The 23,616-nt window shown below is 47.5% G+C and overlaps 1 protein-coding gene across 5 annotated transcripts in view; it reads left to right on the top strand.

Annotated features, from left to right (window-relative positions):
• LOC116943612 (uncharacterized) overlaps nucleotides 1–23,317 on the top strand; it is an 84,284-nt gene extending 60,967 nt beyond the window's left edge. For 2 of the 5 annotated variants that reach the window (XM_076067833.1, XM_076067832.1), the window contains exon 9: nucleotides 534–826. In XM_076067833.1, the coding sequence (XP_075923948.1) occupies nucleotides 534–811 (278 nt within the window). In that variant the 3' untranslated portion in view covers nucleotides 812–826. Of the gene's footprint in view, nucleotides 1–533; nucleotides 827–6,649; nucleotides 6,749–12,653; nucleotides 13,022–20,843 lie in introns of those variants that run through there. The other 3 variants (XR_012942181.1, XM_032956616.2, XM_076067834.1) reach the window with 3 other exon arrangements.
• Nucleotides 23,318–23,616: the final 299 nt, after the last annotated feature.

Here is a 23,616-nt window from a genome sequence, read left to right as displayed (position 1 = left end):
GATGGATTCTATCTTAGCAATCATTGGAAAGATTTGATAAATCATTTCAGTTCTTGATTGATTGTTCACGCTTACAGTGGCTTTCAGACAGCATACATAAAAAAAAAATTTCGTCTCCCCCCTCCTCTTTTCAAAAAATAGATGGACTAGTCCTGGGCAAACTGCCAATCGCTGCGCGTGACGCAAACGTTTTTTTTTATAAATAAATAAATATGCCGTTTTAAAAATACATTTATGCAAACCGACACACCTGATGATGACCGTTTGAGTTATGGTCGAAACGTCGTGAGAATTTTTTATTGTTTTATATATATTTTGTTATTCTGTTGTTTCTCTTCAACGTGACTTTACCGAAAAAACTAAGAATATGTGGAGATGTAAAAAATGTAATATCAAAGTATACAAGCTCAAATGGGCACTTGCCAACAAATAACAACGTATCGTAGAAGCCAATAACTTAACCCAAGAAAAGCCTCGCCGAATATCAAGAATCTTTTTTTCAGTAGGGCCTTGAATTGAGCATTTTTTTACAGCTACATCGATGGGCATTTGGCAGAGAAAACCCGCCCGTGCATTATACGAGGTGGGCGACACTCAACACTGCCATATCCTGGTCACAACACCTGGACATCCCTTGTGGTCACCTATCCAAGCACGAACCACGTTAGCTCGGCTTTTTAAATCCGATGAGACTGGGCGCACGATGACTTGCGTGTTCCTAGCAATGTTCGGTGATCGTCTCTTTGCAGTTGCCGGCCCACGTGCCTGCAACTGTCCTTGCCCCTGCGCGTCTGAACGTCTGAACGTCTGAGTAGCTGCCGCCATTCAGAATCTCGCTCAAACCTGCTCGCCTTGTCAATAGCCACAAGTGACGTAACATGAAATTCTCCCTGGAATGCATCAAAGACTATCGTTTAATGTTTTCCTCATTTGTTCAGCGCCAATGTCATGGCTTGCTTGCCATGTTTACGGCACTATAGACCTTGTCATTATTATTAGTTACATGATTTAGTCATAGGCAAAATGTCTAAGTGTTACAAGGCTCAAACATGTGTTTGCCAATTCTCACGTATGTACAGTGAGGGAAAAAAGTATTTGATCCCTTGCTGATTTTGTACGTTTGCCCACTGACAAAGAAATTATCAGTCTATAATTTTAATGGTAGGTTTATTTGAACAGTGAGAGACAGAATACCAACAAAAAAATCCAGAAAAACGCATGTCAAAAATGTTATAAATTGATTTGCATTTTAATGAGGGAAATAAGTATTTTACCCCTCTGCAAAACATGACTTAGTAATTGGTGGCAAAACCCTTGTTGGCAATCACAGAGGTCAGACGTTTCTTGTAGTTGGCCACCAGGTTTGCACACATCTTAGGAGGGATTTTGTCCCACTCCTCTTTGCAGATTTTCTCCAAGTCATGAAGGTTTCGAGGCTGACGTTTGGCAACTCGAACCTTCAGCTCCCTCCACAGATTTTCTATGGGATTAAGGTCTGGAGACTGGCTAGGCCACTCCAGGACCTTAATGTGCTTCTTCTTGAGCCACTCCTTTGTTGCCTTGGCTGTGTGTTTTGGGTCATTGTCATGCTGGAATACTCATCCACGACCCATTTTCAATGCCCTGGCTGAGGGAAGGAGGTTCTCACGCAAGATTTGACGGTACATGGCCCCGTCCATCGTCCCTTTGATGCGGTGAAGTTGTCCTGTCCCCTTAGCAGAAAACACCCCCAAAGTATAATGTTTCTACCTCCATGTTTGACGGTGGGGATGGTATTCTTGGGGTCATAGGCAGCATTTCTCCTCCTCCAAACACGGCGAGTTGAGTTGATGCCAAAGAGCTCCATTTTGGTCTCATCTGACCACAACACTTTCACCCAGTTGTCCTCTGAATCATTCAGATGTTCATTGGCAAACTTCAGATGGGCATGTATATGTGCTTTCTTGAGCAGGGGGACCTTGCGGGCGCTGCAGGATTTCAGTCCTTCACGGCGTAGTGTGTTACCAATTTTTTTCTTGGTGACTGTGGTCCCAGGTGCCTTGAGATCATTGACAAGATCCTCCCGTGTAGTTCTGGGCTGATTCCTCACCGTTCTCATGATCATTGCAACTCCACGAGGTGAGATCTTGCATGGAGCCCCAGGCTGAGGGAGATTGACAGTTCTTTTGTGTTTCTTCCATTTGCGAATAATCGCACCAACTGTTGTCACCTTCTCACCAAACTGCTTGGCAATGGTCTTGTAGCCCATTCCAGCCTTGTGTAGGTCTACAATCTTGTACATGACATCCTTGGAGAGCTCTTTGGTCTTGGCCATGGTGGAGAGTTAAGAATCTGATTGATTGATTGCTTCTTTGGACAGGTGTCTTTTATACAGGTAACAAGCTGAGATTAGGAGCACTCCCTTTAAGAGTGTGCTCCTAATCTCAGCTCATTACCTGTATAAAAGACACCTGGGAGCCAGAAATCTTTCTGATTGAGAGGGGGTCAAATACATATTTCCCTCATTAAAATGCAAATCAATTTATAACATTTTTTGACATGCGTTATTCTGGATTTTCTTGTTGTTATTCTGTCTCTCACTGTTCAAATAAACCTCCCATTAAAATTATAGACTGATCATTTTTTGTCAGTGGGCAAACGTACAAAATCAGCAGGGGATCAAATACTTTTTTCCCTCACTGTATGTATGGTGAACTTCCTTCGCACTTTACGTAGCCAACCGTGCTAATCGGAGGTTTGCGGGACATCAATATGTTGGTGGTCCTCAGGCAGTGTTGGAAATTCCATGTTCTTATGGTGGGCACCAGCCTCATTATTAAAAACGACATCATTATTGATGTCCCACCAAGAGAGGTGTTAGCACATCAGGTCGTGTTCATGTTCTCAACTGCAGAGGGCTGATGATTATGATGACAATCCTTTAAAACATGCTGGTCTACCAAATGAGCTGTATCATGACCACGCATGCAGTAAATATACATATTACACTGCGCATTGTATCGCCAATGAGAGGCCTCCATTTCACCATCAATAGAGGCCGAAAGCAACATCAACTTAAAAAAATGTAGTTGCAGGTTATTTATTTCTAAAATAGAACGTCGCGGTCATATGCTTAGCCTCAAACCGCACGCGCACAATATGTTCCTTGCGAACACATTTGGAGGACGTTTCTCGCAAGAATGTACTTCGCGGCGCGTCTGAAATAGGTCAGCATCGCTTAATGCGCCCATCAGTTCAACACTAAGTGTTGCGTGGGCTTCTGCATTACGAGCCGTCGCTCCTGATGGATTTCGCCGACCTCAATTGCGCCCGGGTAGCTTTCGCCAAATTACCGGACACAGACATGTTGGTGTCCCCCACCCCCTTCCTCCTCTTTCTCGTCTCATTTCGCTCTGCCCTGGCTGTCTGAGGCACGGCGCTGAGCCCCAGCCCCCCCCCCACACCCCCGCTGGTAAGCCGCTCCTCGATGCTTGTCGCTCCAATCTGACGTTACATTGCAATTAGGGAGTCTTCGAAAGGGACAGCACAATTGCCCCGAACCACAAATCGGCTTGTTCAGGCAGGCAGGCAGGCTGGATGGCAGGCAGGCAGGCAAGCAGGCTCGGGGGTCCCGCCGTGTATAACGGAGACTTGTTCACAGTCTTCCGACTTTGTGTCGGCCGTAATTGCCTCTTTATTCTCCTCATCCTGCAATTTTGCACGAATTTGAAGCATTTAAAAAAAAAAAGAGCCGTCGTCGATTGTTTTGTATGGCACTCTCAGTCCTGGGTGATATTACAGTAGAATATTTCATCCGAGGATGAGCTATTGTGGAATTCTCGGCATTGTCATCTTAACAGGCGATTTTCTCTTTTTAATGCTGTATATTTACATTTTTTTTCACAAATTACCTTTACTCACAGCAGTTCGTCTTATAAACAAACCCCCGGGCATGTCCAGACAATGCAATATGTAATAATGTTTTGAAAAAAAATACCCCCAGAGTATCGTAATGGTGCCGGTGCTTTCATAATTTAAACGCATGTCATGTCTTTAGGGGACAGCAGATGGGAATAGATTCTGCTTGATGACTTTATTGCTTTCGCGCTCACTTCTGAAAATGCTCCCGTGACCTCGGTCTCTTATTGTCTTCCCGTTTGTGACGAATCCTCCGTCCCGTTCACGCCGTCCTCAACAAAAGGCGAACAACAAAAACAAAATACCCCTCCCCTTCCTCCTCCGCCCCCACACCCCCCACCGCTCCCCCCCCCCACATCGCCCCCCCCCACCACCACTCGTCTTCACCCCACCCTCTGTTTTTCAAGGATGAGTGGCAAGACACAATGGGATCTACTAAAGGGAAAATAAATAAATGTGGATTTAAAATAAAAAAAAGTAAATAACTGAGCACAAATGCAATTTTTTCCTCATTTATTTTTCTGCCACTCCACAACATAAAATATTTACTGCTGTGGTACTGAATTGGGTAGGGAGAGCGGAACAAAAATGAAAACCAATGTACAATGCAAAATTAATGCATTCATTATTAAAATCCATTTTCTAAATATTGTAAAAGCAAAGTGTGGATTTTTTTTCCCCGAACCCAGAGGTTTCGGCTGACTCCAGTATCTGCTGTGGATCTAATGTCATTTAGGGAGCTGTGCCACACATTACTTCCTTTTTATTACTTTTATATTGAATCCGAATCTCTCCGAATGTCAACTTCTGCCTTTTGTATTTCCCTGAATTTGCTGGCTTTATGGTGATGTTGCAAATAAAGCTTAGGTAAAAAAAAAACATAAGATTTTGAGGTGGTAAAATAATGAAAACACATTTTTCAGCATAATTAAAAGAGTTTTCCTACTCAAATGAGCATTGAGGCATTGATCATCTCCCGTTTACAGCCAGAAGTGGACATTCCACATTCCTATGGCAGGATGTGCCTATCCATTGGACAACCACTGGTGACTTCGCCACAAAGTGGTACTCATTTGTATCTGCTGCCGATTGGAGGACTCGCCACGCTGTGCCGTTTATAGGGCTTGTTTGACCATACTTCACCGCGAAGGTGCCTTAGAGCAAGATTAAGGCAGCTTTGTGGTGAAGTATGGTCAAACATAGGAGTGGAGAAAAACGCCGGCTACTCTGTGTGTGCTGTGAAGAAGGCCCAATGCCCAAAATGTCACCTATAATGTACCTTTTCTTTATAAGTCAGTGTCAGCGATGAGTGTGTTGAGTCGAGTTGTTTTGTTATTTGTGCATGTGCACCACCGCCAATTCAGCGTCACCAAGTATCACGTGCTTTTAACGTGGCATTAAAAAAATACGTTTCTTTGCAAATGTCTACGTTTCTGATCTACTGTGTAATTGTAGGTTTCAAGTTAATTTTGTTTAACCAGGTGAGAACCCAGGAGACCGGGATGGGTCATTTACAGGTGTGACCTGGGGCATTTGTCTGCCGGCAGGGGGCTATAATTGCTACGTATAGTCCGAATTTATAAAGTAACGTGCAGTGATTAAGCACTTTTTGTAAAGGCACACTGATAATTTGACTTTCGTAAACCAAGTTCAGTTTTCCCAAGGCACTCCACTTGCTCTTCATCTGCATAATATGATCTAATCATGTGGAGATGTGAATAGGATGGAGCACGCTTCACAGGGTATACCCACTTTTGCACCGTGCGTTTTTTTTTATAATCGATCTGCCAAAGATAAGCCAAAACGTGTGAATTGTGCCCCACAACTATAAATTGTAGTTGGAGGCCACACTATGAGTTGGAGGACTGCAATTTTAAACCAGTAAATCTCGCTGCCCTTTCTCTCCGCTCTGAAGATGGGACACTGCCCAAACATTAGTTTACAGTCGTTTGTCAATCCACTACTGGATGAAAGCCTCCGCACTATGGCGTGCCAGTAGTGGGGGTTGTTTGACCATACTTGACCATGCTGGTCAGTGCGAGTTGGTGAAATGGGGGCACCCAGGAACGGTACAGATATCACTGGCCATTGATGCTCACCGTGGCCAGGAATCAAACTCAGGTCACTATTCCATTCCTGACCAAAATATTACATATTACCTTCGCGTATATTTTGTCTCTTATTAACTGATGTCAGTCATAAAGGTGATGTGTTTTTTTTTGTGCCACTACAAATGCAGTTCCCACTTACCTTTTGTGTGATTTAACCAAAACGTATAACGAAACCCATTTCGGCTCACACCTGGTTAAATAAAGCACATGACATTGCACTGATAAAAACCCAACAGATGCAAAATATTGCAAACTAGTTATGGCGACTTGATTGATACATCATGGACCTCCTTTGCAGGTTGTGCTCCAGTTACATCCGTTCAAATGGAAAATGCCATCTTCTAAATAAAATGCAAATGTTTATGAAGTCATTAATGAGAAATTATGAATCTGGCGAGAGAGTTATGATGATTTTTTTAAATGTAATAAAATGGGTCGGCCGGTTTAATACACATCTTCTCCGTGTTCTCTATAATTTCAACATATTGCCCGTAATTGCATTCATTAGTTTACCTTCTGTTGTCACTTTTTTTTCCATCTCTCTCCGCTAAATTTTTGTTTTAATTACTGCTTACTTCCCCTGCCTCCTGTCTCTCCTCTACCTCCTCCTCCCACCCCCGCCCGTCTTCCCCTTCAGCAAGGCAAAAGTCGCCCTCACCCCGCAATGGGCGAACGAGCAACCTGAGCAAACGGCGAAAAATTACTGCGACGACGGCGCCATGAATTTTTATTAAACACGGGTAACAAAGATCATTATTTATTGGGCGCACGTTAAATTTAAAGTGGCACTTCGAGTGTCGCGCTCCGTTTCGCGTGGCTGTTATTCTAAATATTTTTTGTTACGCGCGATCTTCAACGCAGTTGCAGAAAATGTACACCGTCGCGTCCTCGGGGGGGGGGCGGGGGTGGAGGGAGGGCTTTTCCGGGGTGTTGTCCCTCGGGACTCTTTGTTTTGTCGTCGTTCGAGTGAGTCTCGGTCTGAGTCTGCGCCGTTAGTAGTATCTGCAAGCTTTTTTTGTCATCCCCCCCCCCCCCCCCCATTGCAATTTCGGCTTAATTGCCTTTTCGGGCTCGCGGTTTAGTTTCACTCCCAAAGGCTGGAAACTTGTGGCAGAAAAAGTTTAACATCATCATCAGCCCTCACACTCCGTAGGCACGAGCGCAGCAGCCGAGTACGAAATTAGAAAAAGCCCCAGAAAGTCATTAGCACTTTGTCTCTAAAACAGCGTAATTGACTGTGGGTCTGCCGCTCATAAAGTAATAGGTCCGTTCACTTCACAAGTGCAATTGACTGGCCCAGCAGCCGAGCTAAAGAATACGGAATGAGGCAAAGCTGGATGAAATGTACGTCTCAGATCTTTCTCGATCTCCCACTTGTTCCATCATCAAAGTCTGATGCCCAGTTTTTTGTTACTTCTGAATCACAAGTGTGTGTGCCAGCCAGAGTCTGTTGGACTTACCGCGCAAACTCTGGCGACCAGAGTTGGATACCCGACCACGGCTAACATCAGTGGCGAGTGGTGCTGTGTCCCCCCCCCCCTCCCTCGGGAACTCCCATCCCCAAGGCATCTCCTCAATATTAATGCTTTTCATCCCCGTGCCGTTGGACCCCCTTCGTTGATTCCTTTTACTCCTTCCATTTCTCGCTCCCTCCCATTCCCTCCTGCGTCGTTATAAATGTACGTTTTTGTTGTTGTTATCTGAACCGGTCCTGGGCACCCACTTTCATCAACTCGCACACTGACCAGCTCTGGCAAAGTATGGTCAAACAAACCCCTCCCTCCAATGACCGAAATAGCATCAGGAGGCTTAAATAAAAGGTGCATTAATTTCCAAAATTTTTAAATTTTTAATGAATGCACTCCTGCCCTGCAGCTGCAAGCACCTTTCCTCCCCATGTATTGCTTTCCTTGAGTAAAATGCACACGCGTGTGTAATTTTGCGCCCCAATCCGATCGTCGCATGGAGAATCAATGTGGAGATTGGAAAACCCGCGAGGGACATGGGCGAGGAGTCACCTCGTCCTCTCTCTCCCACCCGCCCGCTCCTCCTTCCACCACCACTGTCCCCCGTGATGGAGTGGCGCATGCCAATATGTGTCCTGATAAATTCCTATCAGCCCAAGTATTGACTGCCTTGTTGTTGTTTTGGTTTAAATTCTCACAGTCATTTAAATTCGGTCTGCGTCTTCAGCGCTGCTTAGGATACGCCGATGCGACAGCTGCAATTACCGCCGGGGCCAACGCACCCCTTTAACCGAACCTCTGCTTACACGAACGAATCCGTTTCATCGTCGTCATCTTTCTTTTATTTTCCCACACCCACGCTTCTCCCCGCAGAGTATTGCCCTGTCGTTGACACTTGACCCGTGTTCAGTTATTCCATCGGATTACCTTTGTCTTATTAAATAGGAACCGGCTGGCTCAAGCGATTTACAAAAAAGAAAATGAAGAAGGAAACCCCCCACCCCCCACAGCAACCTGCCGTGCATAGTGTCTGTTGTTGCTCCACGCACCTCCACCCATACCCATGACCCTGCTGCACGTGAATCGCGTGGGCTTCGGCACAATAACTCCGTGTGCGTTCAAGCAGAGTCTGCGTGGGATACCAAATCCTCTCTTCTTCCTGGAATATTTCCCCACCCAATGCTGGGATCCGCCTCCTCTGCTCCTCTTTCTCCGCTCACTCCTATACTGGGCCATCATCTCCACGTCCACTTCCCAGTCATTCATATCCCGGTTCACCGCTGACAACGAACTCATTCTAGTCCCTGCATCTCAGTCTCTGCACTCGTGCTTCCGTGTTCATCACCCCTTGTTTTCTTCCAGTGCCCTCTTTCCTCCCCTTATATGACACGTCCTAGTTATCCGAGTCGAATTTCTTTCAGCTTGGTCTGAGATGGGTAGCGGCATCCGCTTACTCTCACCGACGTATCCCAGCCATCTCTCGCATTCATCCTCGTCTCTTCACTTGTGAGCAGACGCCAAAGTAGAACAAGAGCGGTGCCCATTGCCCCCCCGCCTCCCCTGCTCTGTACGCTCGCATCTTGGTGCCATCACCCTGCCGACTTGGTGGTCTGTCTCTCCACCTGACGAGTCCGTGCAAGGAGCATAGGGGGTTACAGGCTGCGGCGGGTGAGGCTACGCTGTCGGCAGCAGAGCAGATTGCGGCAAAATCCATTGTTGTCCCGTACTGAGCCTCCCATGAATATGCTCCCTGCATGCAATCACCCCGCACTCAAAAAGAGACCGCATGGTCTGTACCAACGCGGGAAGGCTCTCATTGTGTGACGAATTGACAAAAGGGCTGCTGTTTTGTATTATAACATACCGGGGCTTCATGGGGATATTTCCAAGGGGAGCATCAATACGAAAGCCTCTTTGAAGACCCCTCATTTTGGAGGCTCTACAGAGAAGACGAATGATGGCATCGGTGCTAGCCTCATGCGGTACTAAAACAAGCCCCGCCGGATTCTGACAACTACCCACCCATGGGTCCACCGCTTCCTCTCCCAACACGTGTGACTAAACTTTAAATCAGCAGGCACCTCTTTAAACACGTGTTTGCACAAATTCATTCGCAATTACAGATAACTCGTGTAGCGCCCCAGGCGAGTTCCAGACACCCTCCAAATCCTCAGACGACCCGGCGGTGGTCGTCCTGCGCAGAGGCGCAGCAACCCACTTAGCCTGCACCCGGCTTGGCCTAGAGGGGAAGAGCGAGAGATTATGGTTGGGGGCTGGAGAGTGGGGTGGTGAAAGTGACTTTGATGCTAATGATGGCGATAATGATGATTATGAGAGCCTTATTAACTGCGACAAGCATTTTAATGTGATGTGAAGGGAGCTAATACGCAACGGCTGCCCGTGTCTGCGGCGTGCCCGCTGCGCCGTTGGCTGTGCGGGGTTTAAAAAAAAAAACAGTCGGGAAGGATTATGGGGAACGGATGGCGGCGGCGGCGCGCGCCGGCTACTTTGCAAGGCTTGGCTCCGTGCGGCCCCGTCACTCACCCTTTTAACCACCACCACTGCCACCACCACTAACCTCTCCCCACCCCCCACCCCCCCGGGCGCCCATCAGACGCCCCCTCAAGCGTCTCCGGATGATTATGGTTCAGTGGAAATAAAAAAATGCTCGGGGCTCGAGGGAGACGGGAGGCGAGCGGTGGTAGGGAAGGGGCGAGCGCGTGTGCGTGCGTGTGTTTGAGGTCGACTCAGCATCAAATGAGTACCTGGTGCGGTGCGTAAATATCGCCACTGGGGAGACAAAGGCGTTCGGGCGTGGTGTTGGCCACCCACCCCCTCGTGTATCGTTCCGGCCTTCATAGGTACTCGTTAACAGCACTTGCCCCAACAGTCTGTTAAGGCTGTACGGGGGATTTTTGTTTTTTGTTTGAGCGCGTGCGACGGTTGTGCTGGTGTTTGAGGAGTGTCCGTGTGCGGGGTGAGTGAAAAATGTCGTGAGCAGAGGCACAGTGGTAGAGGCTGTGCTACGATCTCACCCCCCCCCCCCGACCGCCCCTCGCCCCCACCGCCTTCACCATCTTACCCTGACCAGTGTGGTGAAATATGGTCAAACAACCACAAAGACTCACACGGCCGTGGGGAGGACTTCGCCAGCAGAGGATTGACAAAGGGTTGTCAGTTATCACAGCGCACGGCTCCTGTAGTGATCATTAAAGAAGACAAACACATCAATTTTGGCCTTATTATCTTCAAGGTCGAATTAATCAATTTAAAAGGGACATGTTAAAATGTGTACATTCTCACCCATGTGTCACAACCCTGAACCAGTGGGGTAGGGTCGACAGGTGCGTTAGGGTGTTTTGTTTAATTTGTATCCTAGTCCAATGTCACACACCTCGAATGGACATTTTATAATTAAAAGCTGAGTATGATCGGACGGTGACAGTAGTTGAGAGGGTGACCATTAAAGGTGGGCCCTGTACCTCTAGGGTGGACTGCCCTCAAGATGGGGAATTGCATTATGAAGAATGTGTATCACGACTTACGACGCGACACCAACATCCTTCACGGTCGTTGTATATATGTATATTTATCAGCTGGAAGCTGGTATCGACATCAAATGGTTGACCATGCCATCGAGGTCTGTTATTCACGGAAAACAATTTCACGTCTTTCTTCCAGAGCACTCTACCTATGGCTCTGAGCGAGCATGAATACGCACGCAGCTGATGGTGGGCGAGGGAGCACTGGAGGTTGGGTCGCCTCCTCTGTGGTTTCATAGTTTTCATAGTTTCATTTATTTGGTATAGCCCTGTGAGCCATTCGGCTCTTGAATCGGGTGCAACCGCAACAAACAAAAAAACAAAAACATGAACAAGAAAATATCTTAAAGTGACTTTGTGCATGTCCAAACAGAAAATCCAGGAAAAAAACATCAAAATATTCCTGAAATAGCACCGTACACCAACGCTGTGTGCAAAAATCCCAGTGGGATGCAAAAGACCGAAACATATCATAGCCGACATGAATATTTCACAATAGCGCAAGAGGAGAGAGAGAGAGGGATAGATAAACCGCATGTAAATGTGTTGTCTCCAAGTGTTGCATTATTTGGCAACTGACATAAGCCGGGAGCTGTAATCTCCCCGGGAAGACTTACGGGAAGAGCTAACTCTAAAAGAGAACGTCCTGGTGAAACTAGGACGCAGGTGGCAACCCTAGGTGGAGGTGGCACCACCGCCAAAACAAAGCCGCGTGAGTCACTTACCGTGCCCCCACGGACTGGAACTTCATCCGCCGCTGGCGGTGGCCCGCTTTAACCAACGACAAAAAAAAGAAATGAAATATAACGGCGAGCGCTGAAGGACATTGGAAATGGCCCGTGTGCCATTTTAAACGGTTAACCCTGCCACGGGATTCGGCGCACGGTGCAAATGAAAATCTGACATCTGCCAGCCACCGCCTTCGCGCGCGCGCATACAAACGAGACGACGTGGGGCGACCGGGCGGGCTCATTTTTTACGGCCTTTTTTTTGTATGTTGGATTTTGAATGTCACCATTATGGGATGTGCAGGCCAGTGAAGGCACTGTTAAGGACTTAGCATTGCCCAGGTGTAAGATTAAGTGGTTCCCCTTGGTAAATGAAGTTGAAAAAATGTCTCCATGCTCAAGTGCGTGTAGGGCAGTAGCCATGTGTGACCATTCACTCCTCCAATTTCCCACTAGTCCCGCAATCTATAAAGAGTTGTTTTGGTTTTAACTCATGAAATCGGTGCTTAACCGGTGCTATTTTCTCTCTTTTTACAACCGTGTTCTTTGTATTGCTTTCTGTTTTATCCACCTCATTTGGACAATTTTGTTCACCCCATTAGGCTAACTGTACATACCATATAATTTTCCTAAATAATATATTAATAAAATCTGGCCTACCCATCCCCTTCACCAACGTACAATGACCAGCGAGGTAAAGTATGGTCAAACAACCCCCATGGCCAGCACAGCATGCTGGGGTAGATACTTTAGTTACGCCGTGTTTGGAAGTCTAGTTACGGCATCAGTTACGCAAAATGCCCTAATATATGTAAAAAAAAATCTGAAGTCACACACAGACTTTTTAATGATCGTGTTCATGGCAGGAAGCGAAATTGACCATTCTCTGTGTACACTTCCCATCGTCAGCAGAGGGACTCGAACCGTCGACGCCATCACAGAGGACGGGCCTAAGGACGTGCGGGCTGACCGTCCCGCCATCGCGGATGCGGCCACAGCAATAAAGGGAGATTGGATTTCCGATGGACTCTCACCTGGTTTAAATAAAGGACACGGAATTGACGAAATTGATCGAATTGAGTTATATACACGTGTAGTGGAACACGAGTCATCCGCTGAAATGATGACCCCCAGGGATGAGCTGTAAATAGAACAGAGAGGGAAAATGGCATTGGCCAGCACTGGAGGTAGGTTTAGGAGCAGGCTTATGGTTCGTTTGCTTAGTCGTGGCTCAGCCTGGAGCCCACTCAGTTTGATTTGGAACACACATTGAGCGACTCAGCCACGGCTCTGTTTGAGGTTCAGCTCGTGGGGAAATCCTAAGCACGGCTGTGGCAATACTTACAGCTGGCTCAAGTTAGGTGTGGCTCTGAGCCAGCTCACAAGAGCCACAGCCATGCCAGAGCTGAGCTGTAACCGAGTGACTAAGAACACAGGCCTTCAGGTCAGAGAGAGTTGCTGGTATTAGTCGCCGGTTGGCTGGTTGCTCAGGGTTAAGAGTAGGGCTAGAGTCTGTGAAATGGCCAGCGCTCGTGGGTTTATTTCTAGTGAAGCTTTAAGCGCAAGTTGGATAGATCAGGACACAGAGCCTAATTATGTAGGTGCAAGACAAGAGGCGTTTGTGTTTTTCTTGGGTCACATCTTCCTTTGAACTCTCATTCGCGCGTTTCCCCACGCGCGTGTACGTTGTTTGATGCGCGCCTCCCTGAATGCACGCGCGTGCAATATATATTTTTTTTCCGCACGCCACGAATCTCAATTTGGGACCGAATCAATAGCAATAACAAACGCCTAATTTGATGACCCGCAATCAATTGAGCGTGTCAAGCGGACGTGACGGCAACAGTGGCAACGGCCTCCGTTAACGGGACGAAGCTGCAGGACACTTCTGTTTTTTGTTGGGGGGGGGGGGGGTGCACGACTCGCTCGGGAGGGCGATGCCAAGAGCGTTCATTCGCGACGCCGTCCCTTCCCATTAAAGACGCACCGGGCGTCTGTATCCGTGGATGCAATCGTGACTCGGGGTCTCCCGAGTACCGCTTTTGGATACAAATCCGATGCCCTCTGTTGCGTTACACACACGGTATGTACACACGGGGGCCTTGAGTGAATGCACAGTCTGCTTCCGGTTATGGAATCGGTGTGGAATGATTTACTTGCTCTTCTCCTCGGCCCTTTCGGTGATTCTATGAATTTTTGCGATTCCGGGGTCAACATTTTATTCGAGATTTTTTTTCAGCCTCTAGTGGTTGGTGCGATCACACAAACCCATTAAATAAAAGATATATGAATAGAAAAACGGTTCTCATAGACGCGATACGATACACGCTTCGTAGGGTAAATAATCGATATCCATTGGCAAAATTACGTGTTTTGTTCACTTCTGCTTCATAAGGTTTGTTGCGTGTTCACTAGCATTGTTTCCACTACGGTACACAACACTTTATATTGAATGACACACCACGTTACCGTGAATGAATGATGCATAATCAATACACCTTGAAATCAAGTAATAATTATAATAATTTACATTCATTTGTAAGGAGCCTTCCACGAATGTCTCAAGTCTTTATCCTCACGAGAGATGCATCAACAAGAAAACATTTATAAAAGGTCAAAACAATCACAAACAGTACAAACGAGATGAGCAAATGTGACTAAAAAAAAGAATACATTCTTGTATAGCAAACAAATAATTGGTGGGTGGGGGGGGGAATGCGGGGTGGGAGGGGGAATGGGGGGGGGTTACAAGGTTCGTACCCAGGGCTGGATTTACGTGAGGTGAGCGGTGGAGGAGTCAACGTTAGCTGTGTCCAAGGCGTCACGGTGGAGAGATGTTATCTCCCTCGCCTGCTATGCAGGAGGTCACGGGTTCGATCCTGACGCTGACGCCTGCTGCTGTATATTTGGATCTTGATTTGAAGCTTTCGTGACTGCAGGAATCCACACTCTTTGGTTCTTTCGGTGAAGTCGTGATATATTTTTTATTTATTTTATCTTTCTACCTCCGTTACTTTACCGAAAGAACCAAAGAGCATGTATATTTGGAGTTTGCTTGTTCTGCCTGTGGTCGCGTGGATTTTTCTCCCGGTCCTTCGGTTTTTCCCCTCCGCATTTATCATCAACGTGTATTTAGAGTATCTGGCTGCTATATATTTCCACGTGATAAGGCACTTCGTTGAGTTGTCATGTGTGGCCAGGTCGCTTCTGAAAAAAAAAGCTATATAGCTCAGTGGGCCTTACCAGGTGGAATAAATATAGTTTAATTTAGTTTGGAATGCCAGAGGGAGCCACAAAAATTAATAAATCCTGCATGATCATTTTAATACCAACAATATAAACAATACTACCTTGATTAAGTGTCGTTTAATTGGGCTGTTTTTCATTTCATCTTCCTATTTTTTCCCCAAATGACAAAGATTAAGCCCTCCCGTATCGCACCGGTACGCGAGTCAGCTCACTCCTCCACCCCTCATCGAGCTTCCAAAATCAAGTGACACAACCGAGCGATGGCAATGGGAAACTGAATTCCCGTTAAGTACGGAGAAACATATATCGTGAAAGAGGACGGAGGTGGGGAGATGTCTCCTGCTCCAGCGCCCTGGGGCACAAACAGATTCTGCTGTTAAACTAAACTATTTTTATGTTACCAGGTAAGGCCTACTGAGCTTTAAAGCTCTGATCTCTGTATAAGTGCCACAACGGGCCAGATTTGTCAAGATTTGGGTGTGTGATTTGAAATTAGTGAATAGATTTTCATCTGGTTTTAACCGTCTTGCTTCATATTTTAAAAATAATAATTAGCTTTGTCTATCTATTTATAATCCCATTCGCTCCGCTCGCCCAAACGTAAACAATTAGCAAATGTCGCCTGCAGATAATTCGCAAACTTCGATTGTGTATTGGGAGTGTAAACATTGGACGTAATCTATGAGTCGGTGCCTTTCTACTTGCCTGCTACTGAACACGTTTACGTGCAAAGGTTGATGCTGTCAGTAAGAACGCTTCACCTTTCATTTTGCACGCGAGAGAGCTCAACGTGGCTACTGATCGCAGATTGACGTGCGGGTCAGAGAGTGAGACGAGAAAATGAAAATGCCCGTCTGTGAGAGGGGAGCGGTGACGCAGTGGGCTAGCGCGCCGTTCACAACAAACCCGGCTACCTGAGTTCAATTCCCAGCCGTGGCTAACGTCAGTGGCAAATGATATCTGAACCATTCCTGGGCCACCTCTAGGTTGACTCAACCATAAAAGTGTACGTGGTGTGTTACATAATCATCAGCGCAGGGGAGACGAAGATGGGTAGGTTATTAATACTGTTGATGAAGCGGTGGTGCAGTGGTTTATGCACTGCGCAATGAGCTCAGCAACCTCAGTTTGATTTCTGGCCACAGATAATGAAAGTGTGGAGTGATATCTGAACCGGCCCTGAGTCTTCCCCCCTCCACCAACCCACAATGATCAATGTGGTGAAGTATGGTCATGACTGGCATGACATGGGGAGGCCTTAATCCAGCAGTGGTTTGACAGAGGTTTTATAAGTAGTTAAAGTGTTCAATAAATTGTGTTCAGCATAAACTGGACAGCAGCAGGCAACGCAAGGCTGCTGTTCTTAGACACATGGTAAAGTGGCTTCACCCGCAAAGTCAAGATAAAAGCCTTCAAGAACCCTGCACAATCCCCGACAATAAGAAACAGTGACAACAACAGATTCCGCTTGATCTCGCAGCTCTGGCCACGGCTGTCTTATTTTGCGCTAATCTGTAAGCATCTAAGGATGCGCCCATTCGCCAATAACAATCGGTTCTTACTCTCGGAGAGCATGCGTGATATTGTGAGCATAAAACAAACGATTATCCTAAATGTATGCAAATTATAGCCACTGCAAATGATACGATCACGTTACATGTAAACTTACGGGATAAACTAATTTAACCGTAAACAATACAAACGGGATGGACTCGAAATGAACATATATGCAGTACTGAATTGTAACGATGTGTTGAGATCTCTCGGGTGAGGGAAGTAGTGAGGCGTTATTTGCCTTCCAAAAACGAGTCGAATTTTTTTTTTTCTTTCACGAGGAACAACTTCTGTTGGGACGCGTGCACGCTTGCGGATGTCACACCAGCGGAGGCATCGCGCGTCTCGATTTCATTTTAGCCCGCGAAAAAAACGAACGGTCCTGCGGGCGGGCGTTATATCATTCCTCCCCCACCCACCCTCCCCCGTGTGTGTTTTGGTCGTTGCTGTTGTTGTTTGTTGTTGTTTTTACACGGGCCCGTGGATCCCGCAGCGGTGCAACGTCGCCGGCTCCGACTCACGCATTGAGTTGCATCGCATTGACTGCGGGCAAAACATATCAGTCAAAATAATTGGATTTGCGCCCAGATACACTCGGACATCGATTCAGGTGTCTATCAATACGATGCCGCAGGAAATTAAGGCGATGTATCAAATGTGGCGAAATTGCATCGGCGCCGGCTGTTGGTGTGTGGGGCTGGTGGTGCTGGTGGCGGTGGTGGTGATGATGGTGGTGGTGGCACTTGCTACATTTGCTGTTGTGGGTGGACACATAGGTGATGAGCTGGCGGGGTGGGGGCCGTACGTTTGTAATGTGGCGCTTGGGAGGCAAGAGTTGGTGGATCGTGTAAATTGGTGACCTAAATCCACTTTGGCCGTGAGGTGGCTAGGAGATGGCGGTACGGCAAGTTGGTTTATGAAACCCATAAGTTTGCTCTTTTGAGTGTTCATCCCCCTGTATGAATAGTGTGTGTTTCCCCGGGTACTCCGGTTGCCTGCCACATGCAAATAAATTCTTGAAAAGGAATCGGACGAGCAACCCAATACAGGACCCTCCTTAAAATGGTCTTGAGATTCCGCGAGGCTCTACAGGATAAATGAATTATTATATCTCAACAGAAGTGATGTGCATTTCCTGTCCAAAGTGATACATGAGCTCAGAATGGTAACTCCGTGTGCACATAATTTGTAATACGAGAGCAGGAATTGAAAAATGCGCTTCATTTAGCCAGGAAAGCCGAATTTGAGTCTCAAGGCTCTACTTCATGAGGGCCCTTTATTGTTACCTTTGACCGATTTCAATGTAGGAGGACTCCAGAGTACCCAGAGAAAACACACCACGTGTACAAGCGGGGAGTGGGCCCACAAACTCACTTGCTGTACCGCCTGTTTCATGGCCAACTCACTGCCCAGTGGGTTTGGGAATCTAGCAAATCCCGGTGCGATCTACTAACCCTCGCCGACAAAGCGCTGAATCATCGGCGTGCACCACCACGTCAAAGCCAAGTATGTGTTATGCAGCTAATACGATTGGCTACGTACGGTGCGAAAGAAGTTCAACATACATAACACCCCTTTTCCACTGACACATCCGAGCCGAGCCATCATAGAGCCCTCAAGGCACGGGTGGTTTTCCACTGGCCATAGGGTGGTGACGTGGCCTAGTGGTAATGCGTTCGCCAATCATTGTAGAGGTTCACGGTTCGATTCCGGCAGACCGCTCTGGTTAATACTGTGGGTGTACTAACCATAATAATGGCTTTGAAATACTCCAGTGACGTTATTTGAAAAGTGTTGGCCATTGTGTGCTGGTGTCAAATTGCCAATTTCGTAATATAACCCGCAAATTACTCGATTTGGATTACACACCGCCGAACATTGTCCCTGACTGGCAGACTAATGGTCCCGTTGCAGGCTGGCGACGAGTCACTTTGTGCTGCATAGGGACAGCTGCCACTGGTGGTACCCTTGAAATGTTTGAGATTGGATGCTGTGGAGGGATTTAAGTGGCATATATATGGACACATTAATCTTATTTTTCCTGCAGCAACAAACAACACCTATTCCATGTATGGTGGTCACCCAGTCGTCTTATTTATTTTATTTACCAGGTAAAGCCCACTGAGCTATTAGTTCTTCGTGAAAGGCGACCTGGTCACACATGATAGCTCATCGCAGTGGCTGACATCATCACATGTGGGAATTTATAGTTGCAGCCAATTAATCTAAACGCGTGTTTCTAAATGTGGAGGGGGGGGGCAAAACCTGAGGAGCTGGAGAAAAATCCACGTGACCACCACGGGGAGAGAGAGAGAGTCCACGTGGACTCCAAAATATACCGGCGTCAGGGTCGGGATTGAACCCACACTCCGCTACGTACCAGGCAAGGGATTATAACATCTGACCACTGTGGCGCAATTAGCATTATCCAGGCTGAATGCTTAGCTGCCGAGATGTGATGAGAAAGGGGCGCATCTTGGGTGATTTGGACACAGGCATGTCTGCCACGTACTGCACATTACTTACTCTAACTCCCTGTAAGAAAAATATACACACTTTTAATATCGTGTAAATACTTCATAAAACTTATGTTGCACACGTGCAATGATTCACTGTCCTGCAATCATTCTTTCACTCTCTCTCCCGTCTTGCCCCTTAATGGATGCTTCTGAATCCGTGAACTTCTGGCAGCAGCAGCAGTAGTGTTGGCGATCGTCACTATCAGCATCTCATCTGCTGCTGATGTTTCCATGTCATACCTCTCCGATATAGTGCCTCCTCCTCCTCCTCCACTCCATCAGTCAATCTTTGTATTGGACGTTCTATGCCATTGCTGGATTCCTGTTTGGTGCCAATCTTTCAACATGGCCGCACCATGGCAGCCCACGTTCCTCAATTCTCTACACTCGTCGTCCCATTTTAAAGTTCCTTTTTACGTCTTAATTTCTTATTCCAGAGATATGCTCCACCACTCCTGACACGATCATCTGGCTCAATCACCTCAACGTAAAATTATAGTTCTACATCAACGTCAGCCATACGAAGAAGACACAAAATAATTCCTTATTCTGTCTTAACCGTTTTTCTATTTAATTGTTGTTACGCTTGCTTAGCCAGGAAGGCCTCACCGAGTCTCACGACTCAGGAGCGTCGTGCCAAATTTTCACAGTAGTGGTGGCGATGTTGCTATCTGTAATCCTCATTTTGCATGTAACTTGCAGGTGATTTTTCAGCATTGGGATGTTTTCTCAATACCAGTTACAGTGCACGTTTTTAGCTTTTGAGCTGACCTAAAACACGTTACTCTGAATATGATTTTTCATTTCGGTCAAGATAAAACTTTTTTATCCCCTTTCCCCCCCATGCCTCCCACCACCCCCCCCCCACCCCCTCGTATTTTAGCCGAATCAATGCTTGGAAGGCTCGGCGCTCGCGGATCGATGTCTGGAGTTCTGCGCGGCCGTGATGGATGGGACGTGGGGGGGGGGGGCACGATTTACGCATTAACAAAACCGGAGCGGAAAGGATACAAAGTAATGAATTAATTAAACTCGAAAAGCCAAACCTTAAAAAAAAGCAAGCAAGCAAAGCCTCGCCGCGGTCACGGAGGACGTAGCGGGTCACCGAGCGCGGAACATTGATTGGGCAGGTGGTAATGAGCTGTGTCGTGTCGCCTCCGAGCTGATGCCCGGGAGACGGGTTTGCGCCCGCTCGTCTTTCCTTTGCATTAGGCGGCGCGTCATTCGTTCGCCGGCTCGCCAGGGCGCGGCGTCGTTCACGATTAACGCGCCGCGTCGCGGTCGTGCGTGGACCACGCGTTGTTCACGCACGGGAAATAGCGAATACTGTGGTCTCGTTTATTCATTTATTTACATTGTGGGGCATGGCATTCATTCGCTCTGGGGCGCGTCGTGCATTGTGTCCATGGTTGACCGGTTGCCTCTGTGGCTGACTAGGTATGCCCTTGGTTGAATGATTTTCTGTCTGGCTGACTAGTTGTGTATATGGTTGAATGGTTGCCTGTCTGGTCATCAGATGGCTTGTTTGGCTGACTTTTCGCCTATCTGGTCGATTAGCTGTTTGTCGAGTCTTAGTGAAATGGTTGCCTGTCTGGCTGACTAGTCGTGTCTGGCCATCAGGTTGCTTGTTCGGTCGACTTTTGCCAATCCGGTCGATTGGTTACCGACCGGGCTGACTAGTCACGTCCATGGTTGAATATTTGCCTGCCCGGCCACCCGGGCGTGCGGTCTTTGCGCTGACTGCGTGCTCCATCGCCTTGTTTCCCGCACACAACAGACGCGCTGGGGCCCGAGCTGTTCGGAGAGGTGTGCGCGTTGCTGGAGTCCGGCGCGGGCGAGTCGTGCGTGCGGGAACGCTACCGGAGCACGCTTGCCGAAGATCACCTCTCCGCCTGCCTGATGCTCCACGGCGCCACGAGCGGAGCCACCTGCGTGCGGTGAATTCTCGTTGAGCAGAAAGAGGGCACCAGGTGGGGCATGTGTTGCCCTTGGTTGTTTTCTTTTCTTTCATGACTGAACACAAAGAACAGGAGTCACAGAGGGGAATGCATGCCGCGTGCGCACAACATACTCGGCCCAGCCGTGACCTCGTGAGTAAATCTCCCCCCAAATAGGGGCCGATTTAAAGTTACTTCACCCTACAACGGTAAGGATAAGATTCTGGACCAGTGGATTAACCAGGGAGGGGGGGGAGGGAGGGAAGTGGGGGGAGGAGGGGGAGAGGCATGTTGCCTTTCCTAGTGGTGTAGTAGCTATTAAGGGTGCAGGCGTTGCAATTGCACCGGGCTCTACATGCCAAAAGGGGCCCAGGTGGTGAGCTAATATGAGGAGGGAAATTGGACAAAGGGCCCCAATATCATTCCTCGTACCAGTGGCACATGCCAATCACGCTACGCCAGTGAACCTCCCCACTTATGAACAGCAGCCCTGTGTGCACCCTCCCCCACCCCTCACCCATTCCTATTCAAAGGCAGATCCTCATGGTGGCTACGTAGGAGTTTCTGGTTTTAGAAATCATCGTGCCACCACATCTCGCCGTCACTTCTTTGCAATAATACTGTAATGTAACAATAATAATCCTGACCGAGTCTAAAGGCTTATTTTTGCATGAGCAACCTGCATCGGAATGTTTGACCAAATGCCTTTAAAAGGAGTGTTTTGTCTGTTGGAGGAAACTTGAAGCGCTCGGAGAAAACCCACCGCACGTACAAGAGGGTAGAACCCAAAGATGTGCACAAATGTATACGCAGAGCCTCTTGCTGTACTGTCGTCTACCAGCCAGATTACAGCCCAGCGGGTTTAGGAGGTGTATACAACCTTTCCTCCAAAATTGCTGGACTACAAGTTTTGCACTTTTCAGCTTTTCCTGCCTTCAGATACTGAAGCATCTGGTCTCACAGTTGACATCTGGTCTCCGAGGTCTGCTCTGATGTCTCACAATTCTTATGCAGTTCCGGGGGTGTGGCTTTGGGTGCCCTCCTATCCTAGGTGGCTTTCTGTTCCCCTCTTGACTGTCTTGCACACACATAGACAACGATTCCCCATGTAGCCTTACAGATTGATGGGGCAAGGGCTGTTAGTCGGCAGCTATTCATCGTCACAATTGAGCACTGTGGCCATCACCACGCTTGGCCATCTTTGTCTCACCATTGCGAGTGCTTTTATTGACTCCACCCAGAACTCATTTAAAGCTGATTCGACCTATGGGAAGCCCAGGGCAACTTCTGGTACCACTTGCCACTGATATTGCCTGTGGCTAGGAATTGTACTCAAGTCACCAGGATCACAGTGCGGACCATTGTGCCACTGCTACCCTCGATACCTGAGCTATGTGGTGATACACAGCTGCGTGTATGTGTGCGTGCGTGCATGGAAGAGCAGTTTAACAGGAGATGCAGGAAGGTACCATCAGACTCGGGGAGTCTGTTTGAAAGAATCCTTCCATGGGTTAAAGTGGCCATCCGAGACTTAATGCTGACGGCCTCATTCACGGCACGTTTATGCAGATTTTTGGTGAGTTGTAATTGTTACGTTTCACCGCCACAATCAGCCCTGTTTAATCCGCCGCTGGATGAAGGCCTCCCCAAAGATGTCGGCCAACCCGCTTGGTCTCGTGATGCAAAACAATTCGTCTGTAACAACAGGACACGAGGGTGATCTCATCGCTCCATCTCCATGGTGAGACGTCCTCTCGGGGGCATGCTCCACCTCCTTTGGCTGTGACTCCGTCGTTAGCCTCAGCCGCCGGCCATCGTCGCTGCCCTAGCACACTCACATTTCTAAGTATGTACCGTTTACATAGGTTTAAAAAGGTCAAAGCGCCCTTTTTGTTCAAAGTGAGCGTTGGGTGGCATTCATCGCTGTTGGCATTCTGGGGCCGCTTCCACATTACTATGGCATGGGCAAGTATGGTCCACAAGGCAGCCACAGTTGACCCTGCGCAAAGTGGTGCAGTCTAACTTGCTGGGACTCAGGTGACCATTTCCATTGTTAGCGAGGATGATGATGATGATGATGACGACAGTTGTTTGACCCTGATGAAGATTTGAATTTACATCCTCACGATTAGGAGCCTTTGACGTTCCACCAAACCAAGGCATAGGCTGCCGGCTTCGCATGAACACGATGAAGGTGTTGGGCAATCTGAGGTTGGGGAAAAAGTGACACTAACCGCGTTTTAAATGTACTAAGCGACTAATGTCAAAGCACTTGCAAAATAAACTACTGTATTTGTAATGGTAATTTTAAAAAGCTGTTCGTCTGTGCCTTCTTATTCTGAATAATAATACAAGTGAGTAATTTGATTATGACACTGACACACACACTGGCTAATCTAGCGTGCTGATTCTCAACGTGTATTGAAAACAATCCACATTACAACAGTAACAAGTCTCTCCTAAGACCAAGAACTTTCAATTGTATGGGGATTCCCATGAGACTTATGATGGTGCTGGTGCTCTTGATGATTATGGGACTACACTCCAACATACACAAACACATAACAACAACCTACTTGCTGTACATCCCTGAATAGGGACAGGGTGCCTCGT

The sequence above is a fragment of the Petromyzon marinus genome, chromosome 18 (genome assembly GCF_048934315.1).
Source record: "Petromyzon marinus isolate PM22_M1 ecotype Great Lakes invasive population chromosome 18, UKy_Petmar_22M1.pri1.0, whole genome shotgun sequence".
NCBI classification, from domain to species: Eukaryota; Metazoa; Chordata; class Hyperoartia; order Petromyzontiformes; family Petromyzontidae; genus Petromyzon; species Petromyzon marinus.
This window is presented reverse-complemented; position numbering and strand designations above follow the sequence as displayed.